Source organism: Scatophagus argus, chromosome 2, assembly GCF_020382885.2.
Source record: "Scatophagus argus isolate fScaArg1 chromosome 2, fScaArg1.pri, whole genome shotgun sequence".
NCBI lineage: Eukaryota > Metazoa > Chordata > Actinopteri > Scatophagidae > Scatophagus > Scatophagus argus.
This window is the reverse complement of record NC_058494.1, coordinates 2,930,051-2,949,697: the sequence shown is the minus strand read 5'-3', so window position 1 is coordinate 2,949,697 and position 19,647 is coordinate 2,930,051. Positions and strand designations below refer to the sequence as shown.

Below are 19,647 nucleotides of genomic sequence, written 5' to 3'. Positions count from 1 at the left end.
TGAGGGATCAGCGTGTATGCAGATCTAAGCAGATATCATGTATCTGGCTTAAACAATAAACTAGTATTGACTCATTCTTGCATATAATAAAAACAAATGCACATGTATCAGCTGTTTCAGCTGTATCTCGTTTTGAATATTGTAACTCTACACTATGTTCTATGGTGTTCTAACCTAACCTCTAACCTTAGAGAGAGAGAGTGAGAGAGAGAGTGAGTGAGAGAGAGAGAGAGAGAGAGAATTGTTTGAATTGTCTACAATTAGCATTACAACTTTGTGTAGTGAGGTAATAAAGTATCTAAACCCAGAAGACATTGCTTTGAAATCATGTACTTGATGGTATATGTAAAGTTGACTTTAATAATTTTGTTTCTCTGTTGCTATTTGCATCATCACTAATTTCATCATACTGTTTGATGATGTCAGTATTAAGATAGCTTACAGGTGGTATGAGGAAGGAGGCTTTGTGCTACTGCGTTAGCCTCTGGACGAGCCTGTTGTCTCTGCTGCAGCAACACTTACTCTTCAGCTCAAGGCTGTTTAAGCACAGTTAACACAAAGTGAAGTAAAATTTCAGACATTCACTCCAAGTGAATCACGTACAGGGCCGACATGTGTTCCAGTCATTGATATAATAGCACTTCTCCACTTCCTCCCACTGTACAAAAGTGGATAAACTTCCTGCCCTGAACCAACCACGAGCAGCTGTTAGTCATGACATTTCTCCAGTTTTTATGACGACAAATTAAAACTTATCATCTTGATCGCCACCAGGGGGCGATCAGGATGCCTATCTTTATATACAGTCATTGGTTCCAATCAGTTGCTCACCACAAAAGAATACGAATATGAAGAATATGTCCACAAACAGTTCTACCATCTAAAGTACTCTCAACAGCTGCAGTATGTTGCAGCTTATACGTCTCCGTACAGAAAGTGAACACAACTAAAATTTCAGTTTGGCTTTAAGATTTGTTCCTTGTTGCTCTATTGGCTCCGCTATTAAAAACTTCAGCAGATGTAACTAATCACTTTTCACCTCAGCCAAGTCAAGAGAAGCTTCAGGAAGCCATCCCCGTTCTGTAATGTGGCAGCTGCTGCAAACAGCTGTGGTCAGATTTTCTCATGGGCAACATTTAATTGTTATCATGCAAAGCCCTCTTCTCCCTGAGGATAGAGCGGTTTTCTGTGATAACAATTAATTTTTGGCGCTCCCTGCAACAAAGTCACTGCGGTGTCCTCAAGTGCCAGCTGTGTTTTCTCTCCAGAATAATACCGGGGTTTTTTGGGGGGTTTTTTTTAGATGCTCATGACTGCTTGGTTGGTGGTGATCCACAGGTTTCATTAGGGGGGATAAGAAATAGCAGCTGATAGTAATTTTCTTACCAATGAATTTAAATTAGATTTTTTTTTCCTTGCCAGGAGTCACCTGGGATAAAAACAAACAGAATGCATGGACTTGTATCAAAATCAGTTTTATTTAGTTCGACTCACAAATATGTAAAAAAAAAAAAAAAAAAAAAGGAAAAATAAATCAACAAGAAATTGTAAAGAAAGTAAAATTTTAACAATAAATAAATCAGCATAAATAATAGTTATATCAAGCAAAAAATGAAGGTAGTGGTCTTCTCTCACAGGCTTGCTGTTGTAGTGCTGTACATATTTTTACATTATCTACCCCCTAACCTCCATAACTCCTCTTTACTCCAAACTGTTAATCATCTCCCCTCCGAGCACTCTTCCCCCTCTTGCTGTCATTTCCCAGTCCTCTCCAGTTCATGAGTTCAGTGAAAGCTCTGCTCTCAGCATTCTTAGGCATGTGTGCACAGTCTTCATGTGACCTCTGGGACTCTAGTCAGGATAATGTTCCTCCGCAGTCAGACCTCCCCCTCTTGTACTTTCACTCTGCCTTTCTTTTTCTCTCAATGCACTCCATCTTACGGCTCTCATCTTTGTTTATCCTGAAAAGAATGATGAAGAAAAACTGGGATTAGGCCAGAGGACTAATTCAAAACATCTGAAGGTTTGTGCAGCAAGTTATATGATAATGTGTGTTGAGATTTGTTGAGCCAACATTTCGTAATAAAACTTCTTATTTGCAGACAGATTTCTATCTCAGTGGATTTGTTGTCTTTGCAGTTAAGTGGAAACTTTGCAAGGCAGCATTTGGCTCTACAGAATATGTTCTGATGCAACATTCTGGGGCCAATCAAACATTTTTAAATGGTATGATTTTCTGCCACACTTTCTCCTCGAAGCAGTACAAAACCCAGCTGTCTGGGTTCAGTTCAGTCAGCATAGGTCAGATGCCTGCTTCAAAAGGCTTGAATATGTGTGCAGATTTAATCTCACATGGTATAAAGTGAGAGCTGATTTGTGGCTCTTAAACTGGTACTGAAGTTTAGCAGTTTCACAGCACAAAGCAACCAGAAAAGAGTAGCCAATGCCAGCTAAATCATCTAAGACGTTCCAAAAAAGAATCTGTCCGAGTTGAAGATGATGTTGCTGTGTGACAGCTAAGCTAACTTACCTTTCCCAGCATCTCAAAAAAGCCTTGGCCATCTTTCCCTCAGTATTCATGCAGATTTTCTCGGTAGAGTTATCTGGATTGTTCATGGTTACACTACAAAATACAAAACGAGAAATTAGAATCAAAACTAACACCACTGATGAGAAGAATATAATTTGTAACATAGTCAAAGTTGTATTCAGACTTACATTAATTCAGTTTTATCACATCCTGGTTGCCTTTCAAGGACTTGGAAATCTGACATGTTGCCTCTGATGAACTTGATTGTGGCGTGACATAAGCAGCGTCCAGGTAAGTCATGAGCTGCAGAGAAAGGTTTTTTAGAAAGTTAAGTGTGTACCCTTAGCAAAAGCAACTGCATCACATGCAGCTTTAGCATAAAAACATCTGTTTATACTGTAAGAATGAGAGTGTTGTAGTATAAATGAAATACTGCAATAATTTGATGTTTTTCATCATTGCATCATGCATCCTTACAATCCTGTAAAATACATTTTAATCATCATAAACTGTGTTTCCACTCACCTTGGTTTAGCTGAATGCAAACAGCAGCCATAACAACCAGCAGGACGGTGCAACTTTTCTGTGACAAAGCCATTTTTCTGTTGAGAGAGAGAACAAATCCACAGAGGAGACAGCAAGAGTTCGAGCAGGTTGAGAAGAGAGGAGTGCAGAGCTGCTGCGAGTCTCTTTCCCTTTTATAGGCAGTAGAGTGGGTTTTCCCACGCCTCTTCCCGCAAACCAAAACTTAAACGTCTTCTGGAATTTCCACACACATTGGAATGTGCTCAGACCTTTAACAGACAGCGGAAGGGAAAAAAATCATGCGTCCATTAGTAAATTTCTGAGTAGATCACACATAAATAAAGTGACTCAGTAGATATTGAGATGATTAATGCTTTATGGCAAACTTTTCACGGGCATGTCCAGGCAAAAATACGCTACAGCATCTGTCAAAAACGAGTACAGTTGCACCACGCTGACTTTGATAAAAGTTCCTTTGACCAAGTGTGAAGCTTGAGGCGTTAACGAGCCAGACAAGCTGGAGGTCCTGCTGTCCTGCTGTGCAATTCCGATTTATAGTTAACGGTTCTTACTGTATAAACTGAGCCTGAAGAATGTATTTACCCTGTGTATGTAGATAAATCATATCTGTTATTATGATGAGGCTTTCATTCTTGTTGTTCTCAGTAATAAATAGTGCATAGGAAGTCTCAAGGAAATTCAGTCGAACGCAACTGGACTTCTCATCACTTCTCATCCAAGAGGCTTCATCAGTTCAAGCTCGCTTGACTAGGCTGGGATTAGTCCCAGTGTTCAAAGACAAATAACTAAGTCCAGTTGCGTTCGATTGAATTTCCTTGAGATAACCATGACCTGGATGAATGAGAATATTCACAGCCTTAGTGCATAGGAAGGTGTGCACTGGAAACTGAGTAAAAACAGAGCAGAGAAATGTTTTCTGTAATGTCATCTTTTTTGAAATACAACTTTCTGTTTCAGATTCACATGTTCTTAGACATTCCTCACGCTCATTAACAGTTCCTGGCAAACACAAAAACATGATGACACACTGAGCTGACATGGTGGTCAACTATGTGTGTGTCAGGAGAGTGGAAGTAGGCCAATGGAGTGACACAGGCCTGGAGACAGGAGACCACGACTGCTCTGTGAAACATACTGTAACACTTGTACTGTGGATAATGGTTTAACACATGAATGAATGAATAATGAATAAACTCAGAGATCCGGTATTTACAAGTGTGTTTGCTTTCCATATACATGCTGTGGCAAGAAGCATCCCTGTCATGACCGAACAACTCACAGCGTGTGAAAAGTTCACTTTCCCATATCCTGCACAGGAGGCACATTTCACAATAGATAAACTTGTCTCTCAGTAATTGCTTTGCCAGATGCTGGTATTTTATCTTTTTGCAGTATTAATACATTTCAAGTTAGGAAGGTGCTACATGCAAAATACACAGTACTTTAAACAAATTGAAATCTCAGCATCCATATGTTTTTTTTCAATTGCTAATCAATCAGTTGGCACACTTGAGGTGTGAAAACACTGTGATTATGCTTACTTTGTTGTTACATATTTGTTCCTGTTTGAAAGGAAAATGAGTACTAACAGCACACACATCTTTGAGATGAAAATGTATTCTTGGCCAAGTACAGTGACAAATATAACCTAAAGCAAACAAAAGAAAAAAAGAAAAAAATATGCAAAAATGCCATGGAATCTGTCCACCCAGCAGATCAGCTCTATACAGTTCTTAAGCTGGGAGCATCAAGAGCTGATACAAGCTTATTTCTGTGGTCAGGATTTCACCCGTAAACAAAAGGAGATGGGTCAACAAATTGTTGGTCCGGAAAGTCATCTGAGGACAGCGGTGTCAGTGTTTCATAACCACATTTTGAATCACATTAGAGTAAGGAGGCCTCAGCAGCATGCACCCCGACCACAGAAACGCTCAAACCACAACAGGGCATGGCAAATCCTCTGCTGTACTGACAGAGCAACAGTCCAGAAGCCCAATCAGTCTTCACAGCTGCATCCGGCAGTCCAACACAGTGTGTGACGGCAGCAGAAAGACATACGACAGAGCTATTATTCTGCGCTGCGATATACTGCCGAGGTGTTTCTCTCTGCTTTAAACATTTGCCAGAGAAAGTCATACTGAAACTTACTTGAGGCCTCTTTTTTATTAACAACTTTATTACTTTATTTCCAAGTCAATATGGTCTTCAGCACATTACAGGCCAGCAGTCCTTCAGATCATCACATTTCAGTTTTATGTGTTTAGCTTTTCTCTGAGTGAACTCATCAGGCTCTGAGCTTGTAAACGTAAGCACAAAGATGAAATAGTGGTCTTAAAAGTGGAAACCCCCCCAGCATTACTCAGAGTTATTCTTTTTGGCTTATTCCAAGACAACCATATCTCCAGCCTACCAACCTCAAACAAACATATGTTTGTTTCTTTTGTTTCTGTCTCCTTTGCAGCTCCTGCTTTGCCTTCTGTCTGCTAGCGTCACTTAGCAGTAGCATTAGCGACATGGTTACCACTAGCAGCCTGGCTACTGTGCCAAGCAAGAAAAAACAGCAAGTCACACTAAAAACTTTGATCTCACTTTGAGTTGATCTAGTAGAAAGATTGCCATGTCAGTGCCGGTTTTGAACCCTGTCAAATCCCGATGATAAGGGAAAACATATAGTGCCTGTTAACAGACTTGGAAGTGAATGCTGTTTGCTCTTCACCACGGTGTCTATCACACTGCTCTTTCCACAGATACTCTGGTTGTGTTATCCCACCGTTACCTTGGGATAGCTACCAGGAAAATAAGTAGTCTTATACTGCAGACATGAATGTCATGTGCCATAAATCAAGTCTTCATTTTTCCAGAAAAAATCCAGCCCAGTGGCAGATGGTATAGCATAGTGAAAGCGAGGCTTAGAGAACCAATAGAAACACAGTGCAATCAGTATTTACTTAATGATGATAATGTTAAGCAAAGAAAGTTATCTATTTCCACTTTGAGTAAAATATTATAAAATCTTTTATATGTGACCTCAATGATTGATAGCATTTCCTGTGTTGTTTACAAAAGAGTGTGATACAGTTTTCCTGGCTCTGAGTTTATCTATCAGTTCTGTAAACATAGAGGCAAGTCTGAAGGTAAGTACAACTGCACTGTATGCTTCATGTCAGACCTATAATAAGCATTCTCCACTCCAGATTATTAAAACAAAATGTCCACACACACAACTAGACCTATTACCACTTCTACTGAAAAAGAAATCTCATGCAAAATGCTGCTAAGTGAAAGCAATGATCTACACAGTGATCTGCCACCCAGTCAGTCCAGCAGATATCGCAAACACATAAAGATGTGCTGAGATTAAACAATATGGACACAACTGAACACACGCATTTCTCAGTGGTTAGTAATGTGCACCATAATTTATTATCCATTTTTATCACTGTTTTGCAGCAGCTGCTTTTCAGGTACATTTTAAGCCAAATCAGATAATTGCAATGTTAAGCAAAAGTTTTCAAATCGATCTAGTTAAAAAAATAAATGACAAATAAAGAGAAGAGAAAATAAACAAAACATAATAACATTTTCTATTCTTTACAAGGAATGGTTTCACATTTTAGAAATATCACCTTTATTGCAGAGTTAGATAAAAAATCAATACTGCAGCAAGGAGGCAACTGGCATAGCTTGGCACAGACACTGGAAACAAGGGGAGGGTTGGCACACAACCAACACAATCAAGAAACAGAGAGTCATTGTGCACACTGTTTTGGAATCAGTGAACTTCAGAGCCAGTTTTTGCTACTTTAGGGTAAGGCCAGCATAACTGTTTACTCCTGTTTCCAGTCTTTGTTAATCCAATAAAGCTTTGGAAGCTACCTTAAAAGAACTGAAAGTCACACACTTGGTGTGTGTGCGCCGTGGGTCAGGTGTGGCTCATGTAGCCCCAGGTGGCTGCATTCAGTCAGATTAACTCTAGTTGCAGGACTCTGCTATACAAGCTATCATTAATGTTGGTGGCTCCACCTGAGCTTTTCCCTGTTGTAACAAGTCAAACTGACAGCTGTAAGCAACTGTTAAAATTTAGATGATTAATATGATTATTTTGCTTCATGTATTATTTTTGGTCCAGTTTGTTTTGTTTGTCCGCAGGAGGATTAAGTGGATTGTATCATATGAAAATTGGTTGACCGATTTTTATAAAACTTTGTGGAAGAGTCAAGGAAAAACCAATTAAGTTGTTGAGCAGTTATAATAATATCATAAAATATTTTTCACTTTTATTTATATTGTGGGATTTTGATCAGCAGAAGTGATCTCATTTCAGTTGGATGTTCTACACCACAGTTTGACTAACAGCTTTAACACAAGCTCTTACAAACCATACCGGGCAATTGCGTAAGGGTTCATTTCTAACGAACCAAGCAAGTGACGTGTGAAAGCACATTGCAGGTTCATCACCAGTGTGTGGCAAAATGAACTGAACATGTTAGGCATGTGCAAACCTGTCTTAATTAGTGAATGGTGTGGTGCGGTGAAACATGCAATAAAACAAATTCTCAGGTATGGCAGAAAAAAGTAATCTTTACATTATCCTTATTGCTTTTTCCAAGTTAATGTAGTTCTTATATTCTTCTTATTATTATTTGGAAATATATTCAGACGTGGTTGCATTTGCACTTTTGAATGTCATGGTATGGACTGTTGAGCTTGGTGGTACCTTCCTACTTGATCTTTGTATGTACTTTTAATATGAACCTTCCCCAAACAAAACAGGTGTAAACTTTATAGTTTTTCCTCTTAATAGTTTTATATCACTTCATAGCAAGTTTGGTGGTCTTAGTTCCAACCAACTGACTCAGTACTCAAATACGGGGACAACAATGGAGAGTTTAGGAGCTAAGCATCCAGATGTTTCTTTCAGGGGTCAAGTGGTAACCAAACAGAATTAACAGAAAATTAAATTTTTGGATTTCTTTTGATTAACATAATTCTAAATCAATCTATGAGCAGGCAGCTGCTTGCTGACACATTGACTGTAATATGATTTATCAGTGTTGTATTTACAGTTTATTCAGTGAATGGGCTTTAAAAATTAGCTTCAGGTACTGATTTGCAGCCAGTTTGAACTCAGAGGACTCTTAGGTAACCCTAACCGTAACCCTGAGATAACATAGCTGTCATGCTCAGAGCCAGAACGGTGCAACACTGTCTTGTGATTAAACAAGTTTGTGTAAAGTAAATGTATTGTGACTGTTTTTGTTAGATTCTGAAGGGCCATCATCCACATTAAAACCTGTTTTCCCTCTGTGATGACAGTAGCCTGCATGTTTAGACTCGAGCCCGCAGGCTTGCAGCTAAAATCTCCACGTTTTCTTTATGCTCAGTTGTAGTTGATTTGAAGTTGTTCATTCTTTTGATATTATAACATCAAAACTGAGATCTCAGAGCATGTTCTCACACATAGATTTATTTATGTAATGGCTTTCTTCAGCTGTATGTTGCACTAAAAACCACACTTCAGAGTGTTTACACATCACATGAGTCTTTGAGATATTGCAACCAAACTTTGAACTGACTACAGGAAATCTGTTTCTTATCACTGCTCTGACATGCTGAAGTTGATCTTATTGCAGAGCGCTGCTTACAGTAACTCAAATCTTTTCTAAATTAATGAGTTTTGGAGAATGATATATTATCTTCAGCACCATGCATTGGTGCATTGTTGAAGGAGTGCTGAAAGTCTTTTCTTACCAGCACACCATTAACTTACTGATAATACATGAGTCAGGTTACTCCTTAGGGACAACAATAATCTTTCTGAGGAATAAATTAATTTTCATATTCTGTGTGCTTGACGTATACAATGTTACACAACGTGAAAGAGGAATTTAGGGTCAGATAAAATAGGACTCAAAGGCTTGTTCTGTGGAAACGTCTCCAGGGGGGCCGTTCTGCTCCCTTTTTCCCTCACCACATGTTTGTTGAATGTAACTCAGGCGATTCCTGCCAAGACCCAGCTGGAGATGCTTTCCACACAGTCACAGAACTTCAGGGAAAAAGAAACCGAACGTAGATGGCTGAGCACACAGCATAGCCCTAAAAGATTGTTGCATTGTATGGAGTCAGAGCAAATGTTTACACATCAAGAAACAAAGTCATTGTTGAAGACTGAGTCACATTTTGTTCATAATGGTTTTATTCAATACTTAACAATGTGTGTCTTTAAATATAGAGAATTTAACTGAAACTTGCAAACTTCTGTAGATATACCATAGAATACAGTTTACAGTAATCAAGGTGCTTCGTTCATGTCATCAGTGACATATGAGAATTGACCTATGTGCATCATATTTCACTTTGTTTCTTTGTAATATGTGGTATGGTATGTAAAGTCATAAAAACTATGTGTGTGTGTGAGGGAGAGAGAGAGAGAAAGATAGTATGTGAATATTGAATTGATTTCATATATATATATTATATGAAGTGTAAAAATGTGGAATGACATGAATGAAATTTGAGACTAGTGAGTGACATCTGATGTTATCAAGGCACTGGTGTAATCTTGTGCTTTGGAAATGTAATATTGTTCCACATGGATGTTCCTGCAAGGAGTGTGTCACTACAAGTGAGTCAGCATGAGATCTAGCAGCAATTTTCGTGAATAGTAATGAAATAACACCCTGGCAAATGGATGTATATATATAGAGAGAGAGAGAGAAAAAAATGCTGTTAACCATATTCAATATGGTTTTGCCAAAGAGGAAATTTATTCAGCGTTACATTGAGGAAAACAACAATGAACCTCACAGTCTAGGCACTTCCTGCTTATTGGGCGAACATTAACCCTAAGTATTGGAATGTTACAGCCAATTCGGATAATTCAGAAGGCTATGACTTTGATGACAAAGATAACTGTAGATTATGGATATTCAAACTTTCATTCCATATATTATGACTTTCCAGTCAGGGCTCTCCCACAAATTTGGGCCTTCCCTGGTGGCTAAGGGGTGCTTCACATCCATTTACTTTTTAATTTATTTTTATTTTGGTATTTTAAATCCTCCATAGTTTGGGTCTTTAGAAGAATCTGAAAAAATCAGGCAGGGCATCGTAATATTAATAATTAAATCAGTACCTAAAACCCAAAAAGAGTTCACATTTCCAGCTTGTTTTGGGGCCCCCTGGTGGCTGAGGGGCCCTACGCAACCACTTAGCTTGCTCACACCTCAGGCGGGCTCTGCTCATTTGTTTGTTCTGCCCTTGATATTCTTCCTTTTCATCTTTTGTTTCACGTATTGCACTCATTTAGCACTTCAAAGAGAATACATATCACTTATGGAAAGTGACTGTACTCAGTTACTCCTTACATATAAATGAATCGTGCAACATGAAGCTGATGTCAAAGCACGCTGCAGGGATAACTGAGTAAATCTAGTACTGAAGTCATGAATCTCTTCACCCTGTATATCATACCTCTGACTCACACCAGACCTGCAAACAGAGATTGTCCAATCAACCTGTCCAACAGGTTCTGGTTAAAACGCAATGCTGAATCACAGTTTGATCGGTCAGTTAAAGTAATTGATACGTCTGACAGGTCAATTGGAATCCAGGACAAGTAGGTCCTTGAGGAATTTAAAAATACAGATGGAGCCACAGGAATAACTTTTGGGCATGAGCGTTCCATCCAACGGCGGTGACCTCTAAGGGGTCCGTGGAGAGGATAGGGGGCCGGCTGGGAGAGCTCTTTGATGGAGTCTACATACTCCTCCATGGTGTGTGAGCAACAGTCTGGATCCTCTGTGTCGCTCTCCTGCATCTCGTTGATGGTAGGAAGTCGGTCCACTGTGGAAAGGAGGCATTTGGGCTTCATCCTGCAAAGAAAGACTCCTTAATGTTGCTTTTGCAATGTCAACATTAAAAGCAGTCAGTTTATCAAGAATCCAGGATATCCTGTGCTCCTGTGAGTCATTTCCTCATTGAGGCTAAAGCAGCGCTGGAAGAATCAGTTGGGTTTAACAATGAGAAGAGTCTTAAAGGTCAACAGTCAAAATTTAAGACAAAGCAACTAATTGGAATATTTCACTGATTTTGGTCTATTGTTGAACTCACAGCACTGCTCTCCTTTGATTTTCCTCTCACTTTGTGTATCACATGTACAGTATAATTTATATAACAGAGTCATTCCCATAGCTAGCTTTTTGATCATATTTTCAGAAAGTTCTATCAAAACAACACCGAAAGTTCAAGGAAATTACTAATTGGCAACTGCTAAGAAAATTCAAATTCAAATAACATTCTCAAAACATTGCATCTATTTTTCCTATAATTTGTACCAGATGACAAAGTTCTTTCCACAACAACCCTGCACAGACCTGCAAAATAAATTATTACCCATTTATTCCTTATATGTGTGGAGTCCTCTTAATGCTGTCATCAACAACATGCTGGTGCGGAATCAACTGTTTGGGAAATACTGCATACACATACTAGAAGTAGCTTACCTTACCTTAGAAAAAATACAGGACATGATCTCAGGACCCTCACTGGTAGCTAAGGCCCTGTTTGAAATGAAGATTCTTTCTATTCAAATTTCAGTCCAAGCACAGACTCACCTAGAAATGTGATTCTTCCTGATGATAGTTTCTTTCTTCTCTGTGTCTTTCTGCTTCCCTGCGTGCCAAGGCTCCCTTGTTCTCCTCTCTGTTTTCACCCAGGACGCCAGCAGTGTGTGGGTGTCAACTGCGCTTTTGCAAAGGCTCTGAGCATGTACAGAGCACGTTGTGGTGTCATGGAGGTGTGAATCTGTAAGCACTGTCAGAGGATAAGCCAGACCAGGGGAGCTTTCATAATGCATTAGCCAGACTAGGCTAACAGAACCAATTATAGCTCTCAGGGCACAGGGAGAAAGTCAGGCTGTGATGGTGAATGTGGGTTAGAATGTACAGCACAATAGGAGGGAAACAAGGAGTGACGAGGCGATCAGGGAGTGAGTTATCGATGGGAGAATGTCATCATCTCACATCCTGACAGCTAGTGGCTGCACAAGTTTGAGCTGGAACTTGACTTTTAAAGATTGGTTAAGATTGTGTTTTAAAACATAAATCTATGAATTTCCTCTATTGAGAATTCTGGAGAAAAAAAACCCATACATTTATCTCATAAATACTATCATATGCAAAAAAAAAGTATCTACTAGGCCTCTGACATCATAGTGTATGTAACCTGTTACAAGGAAGAGTTGAGAATTTTTGATTCAGAAGATGAGATTAAATATAGGAGTGTTAAATAACTGAGCTGCTCTATTAACTCTGTTCGTTCTGGCGTTCTTCTCTTTATCACTTCTTTTTATTTCTTTGTTGTAGTAGAAAATGAAGAAAACGTATATTTATTCAGTCAAGATATGTTGCTATGCCATTTTCTATGAACAGTGTAAAAACAAACTGTTTATAGAGACTGAGTGATATTGATTTGATTAAATTATAAGAATTACATTTTAAATTATATGTCAGCCCAACAGAAGTGCTTCTTTCACAAATGCTAACGTGTTCTGCAAGGAAAATGAAAATACAGGGTCACTTGTTAAGACTTGTGTTATGAAACAATCACAGGATGAAACAAGATTAGTCATCTTCCCAGTCAACCCAGGCCAAAGCAACAAACTTCTTTTCATCTGCAAACCCAGGAATTGTGACGTCATTGTTTCCCACAAATCAGTAGTCCACCAGGAATGAGGGATTGCTTGTATGGAACTTTCAATCACAGCAATTTGCTGGATGGAGTGTTGTGCTGCAGTAAAGTTGAGCTGGTTTTACTTTTTGGCCAAACAATCCTATGATCTTCATACATTTTGTCAGTCTGGATCTGGAAGTACTGCAGCATCTTAGCTTGGTCATTCTCAACTACCTTTGGGGGCATCTTCCATTCTGACCTTTGCCGCACTTGATGGTAACTTGTGCAAATGGCTTTGAGTTGACCTCTAGAGTTGTCTAGTTGCCACAGCCCCATCGAGTTCTTTATGAAGGCTATTAGTGTCCTGTTGATGATAAATTTTCAACCATTCCAGTATCCATATGTGTGGCAATGAGTTGTGGGCTTTCTTGTAGTCAATTCAGGGGGTGCACAGGCTGGTCTGCCTGGTCTTGCAGTCCCGAGTGACTGCTCTGTCAACCAGTAGCTGGTGCTTGTCTCCCCTGGTATTGCTACAAATTCCGTTCTGACCCCCACTCATGTATGGATACATGTGCCTACTTATTTTAGCCACTATGATGTCTGACAGGAGCTTCCATGTCGGGCAGATTCAGGTTATTGGTCTGTAGCTGAACGGAATTGGTTATCAACTTAGTAGGGATGGTCTGTAGTGCCGCATTCACATCTTCTAGCAGACTCTCAGAAGGTACTCTGTCACTTAGCCATGGTAATTGACCACAGGGGTACAAGGTATCCATGAGTATCCAAGAGGTCTGTATGATCCTCACAGGGTGGACATCGACAGTCTCACACACTGCATAACGGACCATATAAACTTGTGTGTGGAGAACACTGTACCCACAGGAATGTGCACTGTTTCTCCAACAATAAACCATGGATGACTCCTGACACAGAGACCCTCCTTAAGGAGAAGAAGAGGGCCCTTAAGGCAAGAAACAAGGAGGAGCTGAAGGCTGTTCAGAAGGAGCTGAGGAGGAAGATCAGGGAGGGGAAGGCCTGCTACAGGAAGAAGTTTGAGAAGCAGCTGCATCGATACAATATCAGCAGGGTCTGTAAAGACCTAAAAACCATCCCATCAGACAGTGAGAGACTGGACAAAATCACTAGGAAGACTAAATCTCATTTATGGAGCCCCCTCAACCCAGTGCAGGTGCAAGGAAAGAGAAGATGATAGCCAAATTAACCTGCCAGAGAATAACTCTCACCCCCCTGCATGAAACTCTGACAGCACTGGGCAGCTACTTCAGTGACAAGGTGCTTCACCCCAAGTGTGTGTAATAATGATGCTGTAACTTAGGGACTCATGCAGGCCAATCTTATCTTATCTTACCTTATCTTTTCTTGAGTGTTTCAGCCTAATGATGGCCTCTTTCACATGCATAGACACCTCTTTGGACCTCATGTTGAGTGTTGGGTTCAATTTAAAATAAAAGACAATAAATAAAAATAAGAATAACAACTAATTCCTTTTATTACAAAACTGAAATATCATTATAAAGGCCAGGACATACTGTGTAAGTCTAAGTTCACAAATGCAAAGTGTTTCTCTTTTTACAGAAGCACATGGCATTTTCTTTCACCAAAGAAGAAACACACCTTATGTCATTATCATCTAATTACGTCAGATTAGATAAAACATGTCATATTTATGACATCATTGGTGTTACTTTGTTACGGTCAGATACCTATCCAATCCTGTGATCTGGTCAGGGATTTAGAATTTCAGCTACCCCACACTGCAAATGTGTTTATCATACTTTGCTGCCTAGTTTAATTTGTTAGCTGTTACCATATGGTACATTATTGTTTAGACAGGGTCACAAAGTTTGATAGCTTGGATGTATTTCTGATGTAAGTCTTGCAGAATCGCCAAGAGCAGACCAGAGTATGCTGTCCTGTGTTGTCACAAACAAAGCCAGCAGACCATATATACTCACTAAAGTTTGTTGCAAACTTTTAGTACACAGGTGTTGTCACGTGCAGGCAGGTATGTGTGCATGTGTGTCTCCTGCTGTTCTCTCTTGTGTTCCACAGGTGCAGGCTCCTAGAGTGGATCCACCTGTGTAGCCAGACTGTGCTGCTGATTGGTCCATTGAAGCTTAAAGGTGGCCAATCATCATTCGGGGCCTCTATCTATAAAAGCCAGCCCACCTGCCTGCTCTCTCTCCGGACCTTGATTTTTGTCTGTCAGCCTGTGAGGCTTGTGTTCACTTAGCAAATTAAGGTAAAGGCATGTGGTGGGAGATAGGGCTGACTAGGTAAGTTTGGGGTACCCTATACGTTTTTGCAGCACATAGAAGTTATTTGTCTACATACACTAAGTTTATTGGTTGGTGCCACCCACTGTATTTCATTTATTTAAGTCTCTTTTTAAGTAAGAGAGGTAGGCCTTTTGTTCTTTTCATGCAATCAGTAGTGAGTAGTCAGGCCTACTTTTATTGTACTGTTTTTGATTATTTTGGCACAACCAAAAGTTCCCATTTCTCCCCTACAGTCCTTTTGGTTTAAATTCCTGTTAAATTTAGTTTGTTATAAAAATAAAACATTTTTATTTTCTCCACCACCTTGGCTCCATTAAGTTGTTTGGTTGTTGTGTTACAGCCTCCGGTAACCCCTAGGCTTCGCCTCAGTGGGGGTGTAACAGGTGTACTACATGTGAGCTCAGAGGCCTCAGAAAACAACAAGAGAGAAATTAGTTCACTTATATAATCTGATGCCAGTTACATATAAAGTCCTGTATAGTTGTTTATTTAAAGAAGAGCCTAAAAAAGGATAATACTAAGAATAATGTGTAATGTTGGGTACATGCCAAGCAGAGGTCAGATGCAGGCACACGATAAAACATGTTTCATTCGGTCAGTTGAGGCAGACAAAATTAGAAAATCATTTATTTTCTGAAAATTGTATTATATGTGATATATGTTAGGGCAGCATGGTGCCACAAGGGGGTTCCAGGTTCGAATCCCAGTCTGGGCCCTTCTGTGTGGAGTTTGACTGATGACCAGTCCAGGGTGTACCCCGCCTCTCGCCCGTAGTTAGCTGGAATAGCTTCCTGCGACCCTGTCAGATAAGCAGCATAGAAAATGGATGGATACAATATGTTTTATTTACATTTATATGGACAGGTAAAAGAACAATTTTCATGTTTGAACCGACCAACCCCTATGTCCCTACAAATTTAACAGTAATATTCCTAGTAATAATAAAGAGAACAAAATACAAATGAGCTCATAGCTAGAAATAGAAAAATAGAAAGAAAGGGGATTTCTGAAATATTTCCTTTCCTCCTTGTTTACATTCCTAAAAAACTGAACTGCACTCCTTAATACTAAAAATTAGTTCTGGACCTTAGGAGTCAGTAGTATTGCCTTTTTCATGGGCATAGCCCTTTGCATTATAATGCTGTTTTACACCACAGCAACATTGTTGTACTGACCATGTTTAGACAACAGACTGGCATTAAATTACTTGATTTTTACACAATACATTATGTCAATGGAACTAGATACTTACTTGAAAAAGTTGAAGAAATTCAATTTTTTCCTCTGAGCAATGAAATTCACCCACAAAAGAGAATAACAGATGCGGCCTCCATGTATGAGTTATAGTCAGGGTGGTGTCATATTTGTTACGGTAACAAATTCCAGTTGGTGGAATCAGATGTGGGGAAAAGTGAGCCAGTTTTCTGTGAAAGCATGTTGGAACAGACACTGTCACTTGATAAGGATACAGCCAATCAGACAAACAATCTTAACAACTCATCAGTTCCAACATTTCAGTGATGTCTCACTTTTTAAAGTTGCAGGGGTAAATCAGCGAATTAGTAATTTCACCCACTTAAAGGTTCATGATGCTATTATTCCAGTTCCTCTCTTTCATAATTCTCACTTTACTGTATTTGTTAAAATGTAATGTAAAAATGTTCTCCAGTCACTAATGCAATAATAGTAATATGTTAAATGTGGCAATTCGTCCTCATTAAAATGTGAGTTTTATCTGGACACAGTTAGGTTTCAATGAAAATAAATGGCATAAATTTGCATTAATAATGGTCTTAATGTGTGCAGGAACTGAACTGCTGTTACCTCAGACACAACTCCACTGAGGGCTGACCTCAGGGACACGTAGCTAACTATAAAATAGTGTACGCTAAGCTTGCATGCTAATGAGCTATTTGAGGCACATTTCTTTGTCAACATGGCCAGACATAAACCCTGAGATTAAGACTTAAAATAGATGCTCTGTGTTTAAGAATAGATTCACTGTGAGGCTCAGGTGCCATAAGTACATGGATATTGAGGACAACTGAGATGAGCTGAGTGCACCATGTCACCTGATCCAGTGGTAGTCCACCTTAAGACCTGGGTAATCTGGCTAAAGTTTTTCCAGTAATGTTTTCAGTTTGTGAAGTAGATGGGTGGGTAAACTTTACAGTTGGTAAATCAGATGGAATTACCAATCATCTTCTTAAATTAGCTAGATGGCATTGTTGACAGCAGTAGGATGGATTAACTTGAAAGTTAACACATAATTGAAAAAAGTCAAGATTAAATGAGCAGATCATCTACAGCCAGCTGCAAGTTGTCATTTTTGTACTTCTATTTTGTTCAAACATGTTAATTAGTGCGCTAGGTGCGAATAGGAGGATTTTATAACCTGGATACATCTGAACTGTGCAAGTCTATACATAGCTTATGTAAATGGCATAATTAGCCATGCCTCATCCCCACACTATAAATATTTGTTATAATCTAAAATTACTATTTGACAATCAATTATTGATTGATTGACAGATAATCAATCAATAAAGTCAGCCTCTCTATGTAGCTACACTGAAATGGACAGTTATATCTTACTGAGTCTAGAGGCATTTTGGTCTGCACCTGCTGGTAATGTCCCTTAGAAATCAAAAATGAACTGCAATTTGCATTTTACAGGCTCTTTTCAGGTATAAATTAATAGCGTTCATGTTTTACTGTTTGACCCCTTAAATTTCATTACCAAAACATATTGTTTAAGAGCTAAATTAATATTTGTGCTGTTTTAAGTGAAAAGTTAGACAACTTTGACAAGACAGCTTTATTTGTATAGCCCATTTTTAAGTCAAGTCAAGTCAAGTCAACTTTATTTGTATAGCCCATTTTTACAAGAAGTTTGTCTCAAAGGGCTTAACATAACATCAGCAACATCCTCTGCCCTTCGACCCTCACATCGACTAAGGAAAAACTCCCAGAAAAACTTTTAACAGGAAAAATGGGAGAAACCTCAGGGTGAGCAGTTATGTCCTCAGTATAAGTCACAGAGGGACAAACAAGCAAAACAAGCAAATCTAGACTTCTGATAGTGGCCCAATAGCTAAATAATTAAATAATTGTTGCTTAGCAGTCAGCTGAACTATAACTTAAGTAATATATAGGTTACAAAGGTGTTATCACTTCACTTATTATAATATAAATATACAATATAAAATTCTTTTGAATTAACCTCATTTCCATATGGGATGAAAGATTCACTGCTAGAGAAAAAAAACATTGCGTACTACATGTGACAAAGCCTGTACTGTACTGTACTTAACTGTAATGTGTTTTAACTGATACACCTGGACATGATGTGTGTGGGAAATCAACAGCACAACATCTTTACTGCTTGCAGGAACGCAAATGTTCTCTACCTGAGAGCCTCAGGAAAGGAAGGACAGAGAGAAATGAAGACACAAGAGAAAGAAGATTATCAGTTCAGAGTAGGGAAAGAATGGATAGATAATTCCAAGAAGAAAGTAAGAAAACAAGAAAAGACAAGAGGCAGAAAGATGCATTAAATGCCTCTTAAACCACAGAGTAAAATTAATTTACGTTTTGTTTTTGGCAATGATCGCATTATTTGAGAAGAAATGTTCATTGCTCTTGCTCCCATGCTGTCTTCTCCAAGCTCTACCTGCAGTGGCTGTAAAGTGCCCCCAGCTGGTCAGAAGGGACTACTACACACTATCTACTTCCTGGTTGAGTCACGCAAACAGACTAGAGACTGTTAAGGAATAAAGATAAGAAGAATTAAAAGAGTCAGAGTCAACCAAACAGTCACTGAACCCCATAACAGAAAATGTGCAATTATAAGAAACATAAAAGTATCAAACCAATTTATTAAAGTCTTCACAGTAACATAAAAACCAAATGTACCTTTTGTTTAAAGTACATGGAGAAATTAAAACTTTCCTGTAAGAAAACATGAATGCTTTTCGTCCTGTTTAGAAAATTGGTAGTGGTATACTTAAAACTCGTGTAGTCAAAATAAGTATCATAACAACTATCACTGTCACAAATGGTCAGACTGTACACACTGAACTCTGGCTGTACAGATTACAAGGCTCAGATCTCTTACTTTATTTTACTGCATTACGTCAATAGGAAGTTGACATGAAGTTGGTGCTTGGACATGTAGATTCACCTAAATGTCTTCTGTCAAGAGACTTTGTGATGCCATCTGTTTTATAATGCAGCCACGTTAAACTGTTTTATATGCTGGTGCTAAATATTGATCTTGTCTTCTTGCCACTGGATGTCCACTGGTTGGATCAGATACAAGAGCAGCATTTATCTGTGTAAGTTCTGTAGCACAAGACAAGACAAGTGACAGACACAAAACACACATAAAAAATAAATAAATAAATAAAAATGCAAGGAATGCAGGCTCTTCTTCTGCTTCATTGAAGAAATGTCACTACATTGTCTGATGTTTTAGCTTCTCCTCTCAAGATGAATCCACAAGTGAGTCAGTCTATAGCTTCTGAATGAACAACTGCACAATAAAGGTTGAGCAACTCTGTTCAAACAGGTAGGAGTTTGAAATTGAGTGTGTTATTA

General features: G+C 38.9%; 2 protein-coding genes and 1 long non-coding RNA gene across 5 annotated transcripts; 1 reads left to right on the top strand and 2 right to left on the bottom strand.

Moving 5' to 3' along the window:
- Positions 1-1,823: 1,823 nt before the first annotated feature.
- cxcl18b (chemokine (C-X-C motif) ligand 18b) lies at positions 1,824-3,216 on the bottom strand. Its single transcript, XM_046401409.1, has 4 exons — positions 3,056-3,216; positions 2,719-2,833; positions 2,531-2,623; positions 1,824-1,961 (listed from the first exon to the last, which is right to left on the bottom strand). The coding sequence occupies exons 1-4, from the start codon at positions 3,126-3,128 to the stop codon at positions 1,901-1,903; spliced, it is 342 nt and encodes a 113-aa protein (XP_046257365.1). The 5' UTR covers positions 3,129-3,216; the 3' UTR covers positions 1,824-1,900.
- LOC124065737 lies at positions 1,887-6,022 on the top strand. The gene is made up of 3 exons (XR_006844485.1): positions 1,887-2,023; positions 2,757-2,821; positions 4,034-6,022. It is a non-coding gene; the product is annotated as an uncharacterized LOC124065737 (long non-coding RNA).
- A 3,219-nt stretch (positions 6,023-9,241) lies between these two features.
- LOC124065723 lies at positions 9,242-14,847 on the bottom strand. Of its 3 annotated transcripts, none has more exons than XR_006844482.1 (4): positions 14,725-14,847; positions 14,118-14,184; positions 11,692-11,890; positions 9,242-10,950 (listed from the first exon to the last, which is right to left on the bottom strand). XR_006844482.1 is itself a non-coding variant. In XM_046401393.1 (2 exons), the coding sequence occupies exons 1-2, from the start codon at positions 11,931-11,933 to the stop codon at positions 10,557-10,559; spliced, it is 636 nt and encodes a 211-aa protein (XP_046257349.1). In that variant the 5' UTR covers positions 11,934-11,981; the 3' UTR covers positions 9,242-10,556. The 3 variants fall into 3 exon arrangements, 1 of the variants encoding a protein (XP_046257349.1); XR_006844483.1 differs by having other exon boundaries at positions 11,692-11,881; XM_046401393.1 differs by lacking the exons at positions 14,118-14,184; positions 14,725-14,847 and having other exon boundaries at positions 11,692-11,981.
- Positions 14,848-19,647: the final 4,800 nt, after the last annotated feature.

Excerpts from the sequence above, each read along its gene's own strand:
- cxcl18b (XM_046401409.1), bottom strand. The coding sequence starts at position 3,128 with ATGGCTTTGTCACAGAAAAGTTGCACCGTCCTGCTGGTTGTTATGGCT. Across the intron at positions 2,834-3,055 it reads TTGCATTCAGCTAAACCAAG|CTCATGACTTACCTGGACGC; the intron begins GTGAGTGGAAAC and ends CTTTCTCTGCAG. Across the intron at positions 1,962-2,530 it reads TTTTTGAGATGCTGGGAAAG|GATAAACAAAGATGAGAGCC; the intron begins GTAAGTTAGCTT and ends CATTCTTTTCAG.
- LOC124065723 (XM_046401393.1), bottom strand. The coding sequence starts at position 11,933 with ATGCATTATGAAAGCTCCCCTGGTCTGGCTTATCCTCTGACAGTGCTT. Across the intron at positions 10,951-11,691 it reads AGGAAGAATCACATTTCTAG|GATGAAGCCCAAATGCCTCC; the intron begins GTGAGTCTGTGC and ends CTTTCTTTGCAG.